This window comes from Triticum urartu, chromosome 5A (genome assembly GCF_056163025.1).
Source record: "Triticum urartu cultivar PI428250 chromosome 5A, HENAU_Tu73, whole genome shotgun sequence".
NCBI lineage: Eukaryota > Viridiplantae > Streptophyta > Magnoliopsida > Poales > Poaceae > Triticum > Triticum urartu.
In genome coordinates, this window is record NC_141877.1 from 150252378 (window position 1) to 150269077 (window position 16700).

Sequence of the window (16700 nt, forward strand, 5' to 3'; positions counted from 1 at the left end):
ACTACTATTACTCCACACATCGACCGCTATCCAGCATGCATCTAGTGTATTAATTTCATGAAAAAAGGGAGTAATGCAATAAGAATGATGACATGATGTAGACAAGATCTATCTATGTAGAGATAGACCCCATCGTTTTATCCTTAGTAGCAACGAGACATACGTGTTGTTTCCCTTTTTGTCACTGGGATCAAGCACCGTAAGATCGAACCCACTACAAAGCACCTCTTCCCATTGCAAGATAAATAGATCAAGTTGGCCAAACAAAACCCAAATATCAAAGAAGAAATATGAGGCTATAAGCAATCATGCATATAAGAGATCAAAGAAACTCAAATAACTTTCATGGATATAAAAAGATATGACTAATCATAAACTCAAAGTTCATCAGATCCTAACAAACACACCGCAAAGTTTCGGGGCATTTGGACGCCGTGTGATATTGATTTTCTACGATGTAAAAAACATGGAAAAAACAGCAACTGGCACTTGGCACTATGTCAATAGGTTAGTACCAAAAATGATATAAAATGACTATAAAATGATTATAAAACATCCAAGATTGATAATATAATAGCATGGGACAATCAAAAATTATAGATACGTTGGAGACGTATCATCATCCCCAAGCTTAATTCCTACTCGTCCTCGAGTAGGTAAGTGATAAAAACAGATTTTTTGATGTGGAATGCTGCCTAACATGTCATATCATATTTCTTTTCTTTATAACATGGACATTTGGACTTTTAGTTGTTCAAAACAATAGTCTAGTTTTGACATGATAATTTAGATACTCAAGCATATCAACAAGAAACCATGTCTTTCAAAATATCAACGCTAAAATAAGTTATCCCTAGCCCATCATGCTCAACCATTGATCCATTCATGAAACACATTCGAGTATTAGCTACACCCAATACTTAAGTACGATCACATTGCCTCCTAGTTGGTACTTTTATAAGAGAAGATGGAGACTCAAAATAAAAATTGCATAAAGTAAAAGAAAGACCCTTCGCAGAGGGAAGTAGGGATTTGTAGAGGTGCGAGAGCTCAAAGCGAAAAACTTAGAGATAAAACGTTTTGGGAGGTGTATCCATCCCACCAACGAAAACGACTTAGAGTTCCCAATACTTTCCATGCATAGATATATCATAGGCGGTTCCCAAACAGAAAATAAAGTTTATTCCTTTTTCCACCATACTTTCACTTTCCATGGCTAACCATATCCACGGGTGCCCTCCATACCAACACTTTCCAAGGAATTTATTATTTGATAACATAAAGTAAATTCATTTTTGCATTTCGGGACTGGGCATCCCTAATACCTTTGCCTTACTCTCGTGCAATGACAAGTGAATAAACACTCATCATGAGAATAACACATCTAGCATGGAAAATATTAGCCACCCTCACCGCTCCGCGAGCGAAACGAACACACAAAAGAGAAGTTAATTTTGAAAATTAGAGATGGCACATACAAATTTGCTTAGAACGGCAAAAGAATACCGCATATAGGTAGATATGGTGGACTCATGTGGCAAAATTGGTTTAAAGGTTTTTGGATGCACAAGTAGAGATCATACTTAGTGCAAAATGAAGGCTAGCAAAAGATTGAGAAGCGAACCAAGAAACAGATAATCTCATAAGCAAGCATTACGCATAAATAACACCGAATAATGTGCCACAAGTAGGATGTAATTTCATTGCATGACTATTGACTTTCGTACTTGCATAGGGAATCACAAACCTTAACGCCAATATTCTTACTAAAGCATAATTACTCATCAAGATGACTCACATATCACATCATCATATCTCAAAACTATTACTAAGAATCAAGTTTATTTTGTACAATGATCTTCATGAAAGTTTTTATTATATCCTTCTTGGATATCTATCACTCTGGGACTAATTTTCTTGTGCTGCTTTTCATAAGCTTAAACAAATATAAGTGAAGATCATGAGCATAATATTTCTTTCTCTCAAATTAATTTAAGTGAAGCAAGAGAGAATTTCTTTAAAATTTACTAACTCTCAAATAAATCTAAGTGAAGCAAGAGAGCATTTCTTCAAAAATACTAAAGCACATTGTGCTAAAAAAGATATAAGTGAAGCACTAGAGCAAGTCCATAGCTCATAAAAATTTAAGTGAAGCATGGAGAACAATTCTAACAAGTCATGACATAATTTTGGCTCTCTCAAATAGGTGTGTCCAGCAAGGATTGATAATTTAAGACACAAAAATAAAACAAACAAAGACTCATATCATACAAGACGCTCCAAGCAAAACACATATCCTGTGATGAATAAAAATATAGTTTCGAGTAAAATACCGATGGTCGTTAGAAGAAAGAGGGGATGCCACTCGGGGGCATCCCCAAGCTTAGTTGGTTGCTCATTTTTGAATAATATCTTGGGATGCCGGGGCATCCCTAATCTTAGGCTCTTCTATCCCTTATTCCTTCATCCATCGTAAGATAACCCAAAACTTGAAAACTTCAATCACACAAAACTCAACAAAACATTCGTGGGATCTGTTAGTATAAGAATTATAAATCACTACTATAAGTGCTGTATCAAACCAATTCATATTTTGTTTTTGTATTATATCTACTATATTCCAACTTTTCTATGGCAAAAACTCATCAAATAAAACCATAGAGCCATCAAAATAAGCACACAACACAAATAAAATAGAATCTGTCAAAACAGAACAGTCTGTAGCAATCTGACTATTTCGAATACTTCTGTAACTCCAATTTTTTTTGAAAAATTAGGAAGACCTGAGAAATTTGTATATTGATCTACTTCAAGTGGAATGGGTATTTTATCACTCTCTGGTAAAAAATATAAAATATTTTCGTGAGCATAAATGTTTCTGTTTTTTCAGCAAGATCAAACAACTATCACCCAAGAAGATCCTAAAGGCTTTACTTGGAACAAACACTAATTAAAACATAAAAACACAATCTTAACAATAGAATAATTGTGCTAACACTCAAAAACAGGAAACAAAAAGCAAAAATAAATTTTATTCATTGGGTTGCCTCCCAACAAGCGCTATAGTTTTACGCCGTTAGCTAGGCAGAAAGCAAGGATCTAAGTTTTGTCATCTTTGGTTCGAGATCCATAAGATGCCCTCATGATTGATTCATATGGTGGCTTAATTCTTGTTCTAGGAAAGTGTTCCATACCCTTCCTCAAAGGAAATTGTAACTTAATATTTCCTTCCTTCATATCAATCACGACACCAATAGTGCGTAAAAACGGTCTACCAAGAATAATTGGACAAGATGGATTGCAATCAATATCAAGAAAAATAAAATCTATGGGCACATAATTCCTATTTGCAAGAATAAGAACATAATTAATTCTTACCATAGGCTTTTTAATAGTAGAATCTGCTAAGTGCAAATTCAAAGAACATGATTCAAGATCGGTAAGACCAAGCACATCACATAAAGATTTCAGAATTGTAGAAACACTAGCACCCAAGTCACACAAAGCAAAACACTCATAATTTTTAATCTTGACTTTGATAGTAGGTTCCCATTAATCATGCAATTTTCTAGGAATTGATACTTCTAATTCCAATTTTTCTTCAAAAGCTTTCATCATAGCATCAACAATATGTTTAGTAAAAGCCTTATTTTGTTCATAAGCATGGGGTGAATTTATCATGGATTGCGACAAAGAAATACAATCAATCAAGGAGCAACTATCATAATTAAAGTCTTTTTAATCCAAAAGAGTGGGCACATCACTAGTTAAAGTTTTGACCTCTCCAAACCCACTTTCATCAATTTTCTCAACAAGATTTTCACCCTCCGAATATTGGGACACCTTCTACCTAAAGTTGACTCTTCTCCAATCCCTTTTTCATCAATATTAATTTTACTAAACAAGGAATCAATAGAAGAAACACCAATCATTTTAAGATCTTCATCACTTTTGCGAAAAAAATCACTAGAAAACGCTTTTTCTAAAAAAAATCTCTTTTAGCTCTAAGCATAGCGGTTCTTTTCTTACTTTCATCCATAGAAACATAAATAGCTTTAATTGATTCATCTACTTTAGGCACAAACATTTTCATCTTGAGATTTTCCACATCATGAGCAATTCTATCAACACTTCTAGACAAATCATCTATCTTACTCAACTTTTCTTCTACGAAAGTGTTGAAAATTTTCTGTGTATTGAGAAATTATTTAATATTATTATCAAGATCAGAGGTGTTCCTATTATTATTATATGATTTATTTCCATCGGAATTACCATAATTATTAGAGGAATTACTAGGAAAAGGCATAGGATTAAAATCACCTCTATAAGCATTGTTGTTGAAATTATTTTGAGAGATAAAATTCACATCTATGGCATCACTATTTTGCTCAATCAAAGTAGACAAAGACGTATCATTAAAATCAATATGAGCACTTCTACTAGCAACCAATTTCACAAGAGCATCAACTTTTTCACTCAAAGAAGAAATTTCTTCAACTGAATTAACTTCTTTACTAGTAGGAGCTCTTTTACTATGCCATTGCGAATAATTTACCATAATATTATCAAGCAATTTTGTGGCTTCACCCAAAGTAATTTCCATAAAAGTACCACCCGCAGCGGAATCTAAAAGATTACGAGAAACAAAATTCAATCCCGCATAAATTTTTTATATGATCATCCAAAGATTTAACCCATGAGTTGGGCAATTCCTTAGCATCATTTTCATACTTTCCCAAGATTGTGCAACAATGTCATGTTCAAGTTGCTTGAAATTCATGATCTGGGTTCTAAGGGAAATAATTTTTGCAGGAAGAAAATACTTAGTGATAAAAGCATCTTTGCACTTATTCCAAGAATCGATACTATTGTGAGGAAAAGAAGAGAACCAAAATTTTGAAGAATCACGCAAGGAAAACGGAAATAATTTCATCTTGACCACATCATTGTCCACATCTTTTTTTTATTTTGCATATCGCATAATTCCATGAAGGTATTGAGATGGGACGCGACATCCTTATTAGGAGTACCCGAAAATTGGTCTTTCATAACAAGATTCAGCAAAGCAGTATTAATATCACAAGTCTCCGCACTAGTGGCGGGAGGAGCAAGCGGAGTGCCGATAAAATCATTGTTGTTGGTATTTGAGAAATCACATAACTTGGTGTTCTCTTGAGTCATGATGACCGCACAACAAGATTGCACGCCAAAACAGATCCGACAAGAAAACGATGAACGGAAAAGAAAGGCGAATAAAACTGTAAATTTTTGTGAAGTGGGTGAGAGGAAAACAAGAGGCAAATGGAAAATAATGTAAATTGTGAGGAGATTATATTTGTGATTAGGAACCTGGTATCCGTTGAAGATCCTCCCCGGCAATGGCGCCAGAAATTCCTTTTGATATCGCTTGAAGCTACGTCGGTATTTCCCCAAAGAGGAAGGGATGATGTAGCACAACGGCGGCAGGTATCCCCCTCAGATATGAAACCAAGGTTATCGAACCAGTAGGAGAACTAAACAACACAACGTAAACAACACCTGCACACAAATAACAACTTCTCACAACCCAATGTGTTAAAGGGGTTGTCAATCCCTTCCGGGGTATGGTGCCTCAAGATAGGCAAACAGACGTGAGGTAAATTTGTAGTAGATTGGTAGATCAAACGCCAAATAAATAAATAATAATAAATTGCAGCAAAGTATTTTTGGGTTTTTGGTTTAGTAGATCTGAAAATAAAAGCAAGAGAAAAGTAGATCGCAAAGGCAAATATATGAGAAAGAAGACCCGGGGGCCATAGGTTTCACTAGTGGCTTCTCTCGAGAAAAATAGCAAACGGTGGGTAAACAAATTACTGTTGGGCAATTGATAGAACTTCAAATACTCATGATGATATCCAGGCAATGATCATTATATATGCATCACATCCAAGATTAGTAGACCGACTCCTGCCTGCATCTACTACTATTACTCCACACATCGACTGCTATCCAGCATGCATCTAGTGTATTAAGTTCATGGAAAAACGGAGTAATGCATAAGACCGATGACATGATGTAGACAAGATCTATGTATGTAGAGGTAGACCCTATTGTTTTATTCTTAGTAGCAATGATACATACGTGTTGTTTCCCTTTCTGTCACTGGGATCAAGCACCGTAAGATCAAACCCACTACAAAGCACCTCTTCCCATTGCAAGATAAATAGATCAAGTTGGCCAAACAAAACTCAAGTATCAGAGAAGAAATACGAGGCTATAAGGAATCATGCATATGAGAGATCAAAGAAACTCAAATAACTTCCATGGATATAAAACGATATGATTGATCATAAACTCAAAGTTCACCAGATACCAACAAACACACCGCAAAAGAGTTACATCATATGGATCTCCAAGAGACCATTGTATCGAGAATCAAGGGAGAGAGAGACAGATGAAGCCATCTAGCTACTAACTACGGACCCGAAGGTCTACAAAGAACAACTCACGCATCATCGGAGAGGCACCAATGGAGGTGGTGAACCCCATCCGAGATGGTGTCTACATTGGATCTGGTGGTTCTGGACTCTGCGGCGGCTGGATGAATATTTCATCAACTCCCCTAGGGTTTCTAGAATATTGGGGTATTTATAGAGCAAAGAGGCGGTCCGGGGGGCACCCGAGGTGGGCACAACCCACCAGGGCGCGCCTGGGCCTCCTGGCGTGCCCTGGTGGATTGTGCCCCCCTCGGGGCACCCCTCAGGCGCAACCAGGGCCCGTTGTGTTCCTTCTGGCCCATAAAAATTCTCCGTAAAGTTTCGGGGCATTTGGACTCCGTCTGATATTGATTTTCTGTGATGTAAAAAAATGGAAAAACAGCAACTGGCAGTTGGCACTATGTCAATAGGTTAGTACCAAAAAATGATATAAAATGATTATAAAACATCCAAGATTGATAATATAACAACATGGGACAATAAAAAATTATAGATACGTTGGAGACGTATCAGTCCCCAGGATATGATATATTACTTCTCTGGAAAAATATTTTGCCGCTCATAAGAAAGAAGCTGCTTTATAGGAAATATTTAACTTTGTGCAAATTGAAGAAGAGAGTCTACCACAAGCTTGGGGGAGGCTTCTCCAATTACTTAATGCTTTTTCCTGACCATCCTCTCAAGAAAAATGAAATACTTGATATCTTTTATAATGGATTAACCGATGCTTCCAGGGACCACCTAGTTAGTTGTGCTGGTTGTGTTTTTAGGGAACGAACTGTTGAACAAGCTTAAGAACTATTTAATATACTGAGGAATGATAATGATTGGACTCTTCCTGAGCCACCGCCTAAACCTACTCTGAAGAAGAGGGGTATTCTATTTCTCAGTCCTGAAGATATTCAAGAGGCAAAGAAATCTATGAAAGAAAAATGTATTAAAGCTGAAGATGTTAAGAATTTACCACCGATTGAAGAAATACATGGTCTTAATACCCAGACACAGGTAGTAGTGGTAAATTCTCTCTATAGATTTGATGAAGGTGATATTCCTTATACTAAATCTGCTAGTCAATGCTCGGATGAATTTGATAACTTTATTGTTAAACAAGAAAACTTCAATGCATATGCTAGTAGACAATTGAAACTAAATGCTTATATGATTGAACACTTGAGTGACTATATGTTTAGATCTATTAATGATCTCAAGGGTGTGAGTAAACATGCTTCCATGATAAAAACTCAAGTAGAACAAGTCCTCAAGGCACAAATTGATTTGCTTAATGAGATGAACAATGAGATGAATGATCATGATGTTAGAGTTATGACTAGGAGTGCTACAAATGACTTAGGAACCTTTGTATCCTGAAGGCCACCCTAGAAGAATTGAACAAGACTCTCAAAGAACTAATACTGATGCACCTAGTCCATGAAAAGGAAAAAGAAAGATGATAGGACTTTGCATGCCTCTAGTGAACCCACTGTAGACACACGTGAGAATCCAAATGATATTTCTATTTCTGATGCTAAAACACAATCAGGTGATGAACATGAACCTAGTAGTAACAATGATAATGATGATGTTCATGTTGATGCTCAACCTAGTAATGATAATGATGTGAAAATAAAACCTGCTGTTGATCTTGATAACCCACAACCTAAGAATAAAAGATATGATAAGAGAGACTTCATTGCTAGGAAACATGGTAAAGAAAGAGAACCATGGGTTCAAAAACCCATGCCCTTTCCTCCTAAGCTTCAAGGAATAAATATGATGAAGAATTTGAGCACTTTGTTGAAATTCTTAGACCTGTCTTTTTGCGTCTTTGTTTGACTGATATTCTGAAAATGTCTCCTTATGCTGAGTATATGAAAGATATTGTTACAAATAAAAGAAAGATACCGAAAGATAAAATTTCCACCATGCCGGCTAATTACACATTTAAGGGTGGAATACCGAAGAAATTAGGAGACCCAGGAATACCAACTATACATTGCTCCATTAGAACAAACTATGTTAAAACCGCTTTTTGTGATCTAGGAGCCGGTGTTAGTGTTATGCCTTTCTCTTTATATCGGAGACTTGATCTGAATATGGTGACACCAACTAGAATCTTTTTGAAAATGGCTGATAAATCAACTACTATACCCATCGGTATTTGTGAGGATGTGCCTGTCGTAGTTGCAAATGTTACTATCTTAACAGACTTTGTTATTCTTGATATACCCGAGGATGACAGTATGTCGATCATCCTTGGTAGACCCTTTTTGAACACTACAGGGGTTGTATTGATTGCAACAAAGGCAATGTCACTTTTCATGTCAATGGTAATGAGCATACGGTGCACTTTCCTAAGAAACAACCTCAAGTGAATAGTATCAATTCAATTGCAAAAATTTCAACAATTACTATTGGAGATTTTGAATTCCCTCTTCCTACTGTCAAAAGGAAATATGAAATTCTTATTGTTGGGGACATGCGTATCCCCGTTGAGGTAACCTAGTGTCACACGAAGATTTTCCGGTTTCATGTCATTCGGAAGAAGTTTGTTAATAAGACTTGATCAACCTTATTAATGGATTCCTTTTGACGGGCATGTGGTCGATGAATTTAGTAAACACAACCTTCTGTACCCACTTTTTTTACTTTCTATTATTCAGAATTAATAAAGTAGAAATGCTATGATTATGCTGTTTTGTGAATTACCCGTGCAATAAAAAAATGACCAGAAAATAGAAGTTCTTCAAATGCCCTGAAAATTTAATATGTTTTTTCTGTAATATTTGAAAATTATTGGCACTGAACACACCCCAAGGGGGTGCACCTGTGAGCCACAAGCTCACAGGGCGTGCCTAGCAGGTTTGTGGGGCCCACGTATGCCCCCTCACTTATTCCAGCCACCCATGCTCTTCTTATTCCTCTATAAAAAATCACCAACCTATTCAAACCCGTGTTCTTGCTCATCTTGCTGTCATTTTCGATCTCCTTGCTCAGAACTCCGTTTTCAAAACTGGTTTGGGGGGTTGCTCATCTGTATGTGACTCCTCCGTTGGTCCAATTAGTTTTTGTTCTAGTGGTTTATTATTTGCACATTTAACAACTGTAGGTGACCATGTTCTTCAGCTTGCATGTCAAATTTATATGCTCCAAACTAGTTTTGGTCCAAGATATGGCCTCTAGGCACTTGTAGGAGTAGTTGCTATCAATTTTGTTGAGTTTTGTTCACTTTTATTTTGAAGTCACTAAAAATGTCAGAAATTTTCAGTGGGAGACAATGTTTAGGAAGATGTTCCAAGGTGGTTCCTCAAAGAAAACAATCCTCAAGGCTCCCTATACGTGAGCCGTACCTCGAACCACCAAGCGAAGCTCTAGTGCAACCTTGCGAGTTCCTGTCGGATTACTTAATGACTCACGCAGGTTTCAAGGAAGAATTTGATATGTACATGCAAAACACCAGCCTGACGGACTTCTTGTCAGATAAGTGCTTGCAATATTACAATCTCACTGATTCTTTTGTGCGGAGATTTGAGTATTCAGTCCATCGCAATACACATTTTGTTCTATTTAATCTTTATGATAAATCATTTCGCATGGACCTTGAACAATTTAATGAAGCATGCAAAATTCAGCAATGGGGCATTTATACTGAACCTCGTAAATTTGATTACATTGAGTTCCTTGCTAGCATCACTCTAGGTGAAACTAGAAGCGTAACACAAGCTACTATAGGGAGCATTCACTTTCCTGCTTTACATTATTTTGCTCTCTTTATAGGTAGACACATCAATGGTAAACATGACCATAGCCACCTTTGCGCTTTTGATTTGAGTGTTCTCAAGAGCGCAGTAATGAATGATAAACAACATAATTTGGGGGCTATCATTGCACGTTGGTTACATAATAATGCCTTAGATGGAGATTTCTTTGGTGGAATTTATGCCACTTGTTTTGATGATTATCTTGGTGCCGGGGATCTGATCCACGAGCACCTATGGGACCAGCGGACCAAGTCCCTTTCAGTTCGGCGGGGGCGAGGGTCGCACGAAGAGCGGATCGAGGCGAAGCACACGAGCAGTTTACCCAGGTTCGGGCCGCACGGATGCGTAAAACCCTACTCCTGCTTTGTGGTTTGTATTGAGTTCTTGCTCGGGAGCACGGAGTGCTACAGTACACCCCAGCAGCTAACGAGACCGAGCGTGAGTGTTCCCTTTTTCTTCCCCCCCTTCTACGTTGCGCGTGGGCCTCCTTTTATATGCTCAAGGGGTCACCGACAGGTGGCAACGTAGGCAAGGGTAAAAATGGAAAGGTGCTGCGGTTCGTATAGCTACCTGCTATAGTGTATCATACCTAACCCTGACGGTAGGGGACCAGGGCATTAAATGCCCGTCTGTGTCGCCTAAATAGTGCAAAAGGGACCGTCAGGGACGCCACCGCTCGCCACGATGGCAATCTTGTCAGCGCCGCTTGCCACTGCGCGCCGCTGGCTGCACAGCCTCCCGCCACGTACGCCTGGAAGGGTCCCAGAGCGGCACGTTGGTGGATGTGCTGGAGCGCGGGCACAGAGTGGTGGCTTGCCGCGGCAAGCGCCTTGCCGTGGTCGTTGTCTTGTCGCGTCCGGGAGCTTGTCGCTCACCGGGCCTTGCCGGGATGCGTGGCGCGTCTCGGCAAGCTCCTTGAGATGCCTTGGTTGGCCTTCCCGGCAAGCTCCTCTTGCCGGGGTCTTGAGGTGCCTTGGTTTGGATACTTTGTCCTTGAATGGCTCCAAAGGAACCACGGAGGACCTTGGCGGTCACCCGGCAAGCCTTGCCGCGGGATGCTGCGACTGCCCGTGCACAAGTTCGGGATACTAGGGTACCCCTACTCTAGTACACCGACAGGAGCCCCCGGGCCTGGGCCATACACGGTGCCGAGCGCTGTTGGGCCAGGCCCAAAACAGGGCACGGGCACGCGCGGCCTAGGTTACGCCGTATCTCTCCCCGTATCCACCGCGCCCTCCCCGAACGGCACGTGTTGAATGCGGCGTCGTGGGAGAGATCGTGGGTGGTTTCTTTATTCGGAAAGGCGGAACGCCCGCCCCCTTTCTCTTTATAAGCAGGGGAAATAGGGGTAGTTCGTCCATTCGCCGGTTGCTACTCCAATCTCGGAAACCTCTGCCGCTCCCTCGTCTTCCCAAAATTGAAAGAGAGCAGCGCCCCGCCCCATCGCCACTAGCACCACCAACACCGTCGACCTCCTCCACCACTTCCACCATGGCTCCGAGAGCCGACAAAGGGAAGGTTGTGAAGTCGACCGAGGCGCAGCGGCTTGCGGCGCTGCGAAAGGAGCGGGCAATCTTCCCCCCCAAGCTCGCCGCGAGAGAGCTGAGGGAGAACTACTACCTCTTCTGGTCGATGGAGACGCGAGCGCATCCGCGCACGAAGGTACTTCCAGCTGCCGCTTGGAAAATGGCTCCAAATGGATATCCCTTCTTTGCCTTGTTCTTCTACTGCGGGCTCTACCCACCTTTCTCTGAGTTTTTCTGCGATATTATGAACACCTACGGGTTCCACCTCCTTGACTTCACCCCAATGCTGTTCTGACCATGGCAGTTTTCGCACATCTCTGCGAAAACTTTGTCGGAGTCCATCCCAATGTAGCCCTTTTTCGCCACTTCTTTATGCCCCGAGTAGAGAGAGGAGAGCCTTTATCCGGCGGAATCGCCTGGATCTCAAGGGCCAGCAAGAAGGACACTTATCTGGAGGGAGAGTTCCGCGGCAAGTGGGAGGAGTGGAGAGCAGACTGGTGCTGGATTGTCGAGGAGAACCCGCAGCCGTTTACCGCCCGGCGCCAAGCCCCAGTAGCACGCGGCAGCGATTGGAGTGACGTGGCCCCGGAAGACGATAGGCTGAAGATTGCCGTCACCCGGATCCTATGCCTCAGGCTTGCCGGGCTCACTGTAGGCGCTGTTGGCACAGATTTTCTTCGTCGCCGCATCGCCCCCCTGCAGGAACGGGGGAGACCCGCCTGGGAATTCAAGAATGCGGCGGATATCATGAGGCTGCGTCCGGGCCTCAACTTCAACTTCACTGTTCTGGAGCTCAACGCGATGCTCCAGGAGCTGTTCAAGTACGACCCTCAACATCCCGAAGTGTTCAGGTTGCCGCAGGGTGTCGTTCCGCTGTGCAACAACTCCGCACTCGACCGCATCCGTGCAATGATGCCGCTGTGCGATTCGCATGGAATTGTCCCAACTTGGCAAGAGCCTGCAGACAACGTCGTGCAGGAGTTCTTTGACGGCTTGGTAGAAGTGCCGGTCCGCTCCGACGAAAAGGATAGCCTCACCCGCGACACCACCGATGCGGAGATGACACGCATTGCCACTAGGCTGGAAGAGGCGGCGGCAGCCGCAGCCGCGGGCGAATTTGGATTCACCGTGGAGGAGGCAGATGCAGCAGAGGCGACAAGCCGTGCCGAGCGAGAGGAGCCCGTTGGCGAGAAAGAGCTTGCTGGGCATGGCGTCGAGTCGAGCGAGCCCGCCAAGGATACGAGCGGCTCGCTGGAGATCAACTCGTCTTCCTCCTCATCTTCAGGCAGCTTGCCGCAAGCAGAGCCTCCATCCCCACCAAGAAGGCGTCTCCGCAAGGCCGGGGACGTAGCGGAGCGGCAGACGAGTCAACAGCTGCCGCGCCGCGCAACACGCTCCACCGCGGCAAGTACTGTTGCCGCGGGAGCACCTCACGCTGCTGCAGCAACTGGAGCGGGGTCCACCCGGACCACCGCTTCTGCTCCTGCCGCTTCTCACGCCGCGGCGGCAGCCGGAGCGGGGTCGTCTCAGACCACCGCCGCTGTTCCCGCCAAGCGGCCAAGGGAAACTACTCCTCCGCCTCCTCGCGCCGGACGTGAGACGGACTTCGACTTCTCCGCATTCAGCTCCGACGAGGAAGAAGAAGAGTAAGATTCTCTTGTTGTACTTGTAGTTCTTCAATTCTTGCTGTTTTGTCTTGTATTTCATTTGCTTTGCTCTGGACTTATTCCTCTTTAGGACTCTGGCCCAGAGAGCAGCGAAGAGAGCCAAGGTCCCGGTGATTATCATCAAGGACGAACCCACTGCGACAGCAGGGGGTGCGTCCGAGACAACCTTGCCGGACCCGGCAACTTTTCTCCAGAGCAGCCCCCAGCGTAAGTATATGGTTCGCTTTCCGCTGTGAGGCGCGCATGGATACTCTGTATTTGCTGATATCTGACTGTTGGTTTGTGTAGGAGCAGAGCAGCCTCACCAGGAGCGCCCGGAGGCCGCCCCCGAAATGCCAAGGGAGAGTCCTCCGACAAGGGAGAGTTCTCCGGCAAGGGAGAAGTCTCCGGCAAGGGGGAGTTCTCCGGCAAGGGACAGCACCAGCGGCCCCCCGGCGGCGGAGACCACGACTGCAGAACCCGGTACAGGTAATCCTCTCGCTTCAAAACTTCCCTTGGGTTCTTCTTCTTTTTGGATATTTGCTTGACTCTTCTCCCTTTTCCGGCCGTCAGACCCATCTGCTGCGGAGCCGATGGAGACCGAGGTTGCCGCTGACGACGCCGCTGCCACCGAAGAAGCAGCCAGCGCTGATGATCCCGCCGGGGACGAGGCCGCCAAAGCTGCCGCCGCAGCAGCTGGCGAGGGGTCTGGCGATCGCACTGACGGCCCTGAGGCCACAGGAGCGCCAGGCGCTACGCCGACCGCCGACCCGTCCGCCGCTGCCGCAGCGCCAGGCTCCGAAGAGCCCCAGCCAGGCGTCTGCTTGAAGGCCGGCGATGGCGTCTTCATCAACCTCCCCTGGGCGTCGAGCTCCAGGGCACCGGTCGAAGGAGAGATCTTTGACGGAGAGGTGCTCGCCTCCGCTGGGCTGACGCTAGTTGATGCGCCGAGCAGCAGCAGCGGCGAGCCTAAGGAGGAGCGGCTGCTGCGGAAGCTGTTGTCGCTCTACCGCGCGCGGCAAGCCAAGCTGGACTCCCGCGAGGCGCTTGTCGCGAAGGCGGGAGCGGACATCGAGAAGCGCGCGGAGGAGCTTCGGAGTCTCAACCAGGAAGCTCTCCGGTCTCTGGCAGAGGAGCGAGAGCAACTCGCCGAAGCGCAGAAGGTCTTCTTCCTCGAGAAGGCCAAAGTCGAAGAGCAACAGCGGCTTGCCGCTGAGAAGCTGTCTGCGCAGGAGGGCGAGCTGGCGCAGCGGAAAGTCAACCTTGACGCCCACGAGGAGGAGCTTGCCGTGCGCGAGGAAAAACTCGGCGGAGCCCTTAAGCAAGCAGAGGATGCTGCCGCAGTTGTCGAGGCCACCAAGAAGGAGCTGGAGACGAAGGTGGCGCAGCTGGAGGCCGATCTCACCGAGAAGCGCAAAGAGCTTAGCGCCGCCAAGGACTCCAACGTAGATCTTGAGTTGAGGCTGACCACTTTGACCAAGACGCTGGACGGCGCCAAGGAGCAGGAGGCGGCCTTGAAGGAGGAGATCAAGGCCGACAAGGCGCTGCTGGAGAGTGCTGCCGCCGCCCAAAATGCTTTTAGGGAGAATGTGGAGCACTGGACGGAGGGTCTTGTGAATGTTGCCGCAGACATTGACAGGGAGCTGGCGCAGCTGGGGATGGAGGATCTCGGGTATCCCTCCGACGAGAACCTCCAACCCAGTGCCAAGCTCGTCTTGTTCTTCAAAGGCGTGGCGACGGCCCTCCAGCGACTCCGGGAGAGGATCCCAAAGCAGCTGGCCGACGAGTCGCGCAAGATCTGCACGGGAGTTCTTCAAAAGGTGTTGGTGAAGGTGGCCTTCCGCAACCCGGGCCTCAACCTCACCAACGTCCTCAAGACCCTGCCGCCGGATGCTGATCTGGAGGCGCTCAAGACCCTTGTCACACCCATTGTGGACAAGGTGAGCAGGATCAAGAGGATTGAGGGCGATCGCGTAGACTAGGCCGCCTGTTTTCTTCTTTTCTTGTCGCTGCTGGTCATGTTATGAGAACAATCTGTTAGAGCCGCGACAAGCTACCTTGTAATATAACTCTATTCCGGGTAATGATTGCAATGTTATTCCCTTTACTTGATTCCTCCCTTTGTATGTTTTTGACCTACGCTTTTAGGGAACTTGCCGGTGCAGGCACCTTAGCCGCGAGCGCTGAGTGCGGGACGTCAGCAGCCTGCTGGCGGTGCCGCTACCGACAAGAAACCTTGTCGCAACTAGTCGCAACTCACTTAAGTTGTTGAGCGGACTCGAAACAAAGTAAGGGCGCAACTAGCTACGAGTTGGTTCCTCCGCGCACAGGTTTTCCATACAAAGTGCGGTCGTTCAAGGGAGATAACTTAAAAATTTAAAAAATCTGATTGCTCAAACTTTGGCAACTTATCTTTTCTGTTGTTTGCTTCCCGGTAAGGCGAAACTTTCTTGAACGACGCCTGGTCCATACCATCATCTTCTCCTTCCCCCCCAGCAAACTTGTGGGCGAGGGAACCTTCCTTTCCTTGAGAAAAAAGAAAGAGGAGAAAATAAAGATATGGAGCCTTATGGCTCGTTATTACTTACCGGGGAGTTGGTGCTGCACAAAGTGTCAGATCACATATGCAAAAAATAGAATGCATGAAATTGACAAGATGTGCGGAGCACATGAGCTTTACTTATGCACGGGGTCTGCGCCCGGCTTTGTACAAAGGATTACATGCTTCAGCGGCAAGACTTGTACAAAAGGTGGTTGCCGGAACAGGTTCCGGCAACCGCGCCTTACGGGTAAAACTTACGAAGATGCTCAATGTTCCAGGAATTGCTCACCGGAATGCTATCTTCGGTCTCAAGGCGGACAGCGCCAGGCCTAGTGACTCGTTTCACCCGGTAAGGGCCTTCCCACTTCGGCGTCAACTTGTTGGAATTCTTGGCGGACTGAACACGCCGAAGAACAAGGTCGCCTTCCTCGAAACTTCTGGCGTTAACTTTGCGGCTATGGTAGCGGCGCAAAGCTTGCTGGTAGCGAGCAGCTCGTACAGCAGCCTGAAGACGGTCTTCCTCAAGGAGCAGCACGTCATCTTGTCGCAGCTGCTCTTGCTCAAGCTCATCATAAGCGAGCACTCGAGGTGACCCGTATACGAGTTCCGTGGGGAGAACTGCCTCTGCTCCATAGACTAGAGCGAAAGGTGTCTGGCCAGTGGCTCGATTTGGCATCGTCTTGATCGACCAAAGAACCACCGGCAGCTCCTCGATCCAGTTTCTTCCGCACTTGTGCAGCCTATCGAAA

General features: G+C 44.8%; 1 protein-coding gene across 1 annotated transcript in view; it reads left to right on the forward strand.

The window, feature by feature from the left end:
- The window catches only part of LOC147970639 (uncharacterized), a 40991-nt gene extending 25600 nt beyond the window's left edge, over positions 1-15391 (forward strand). Inside the window, exons 2-4 of the mRNA XM_087523540.1 lie at positions 13556-13641; positions 13719-13898; positions 13983-15391. Of these exons, the coding sequence (XP_087379666.1) occupies positions 13556-13641; positions 13719-13898; positions 13983-15391 (1675 nt within the window). The remainder of the gene's footprint in view (positions 1-13555; positions 13642-13718; positions 13899-13982) is intronic.
- The last annotated feature ends 1309 nt before the right edge of the window (positions 15392-16700 follow it).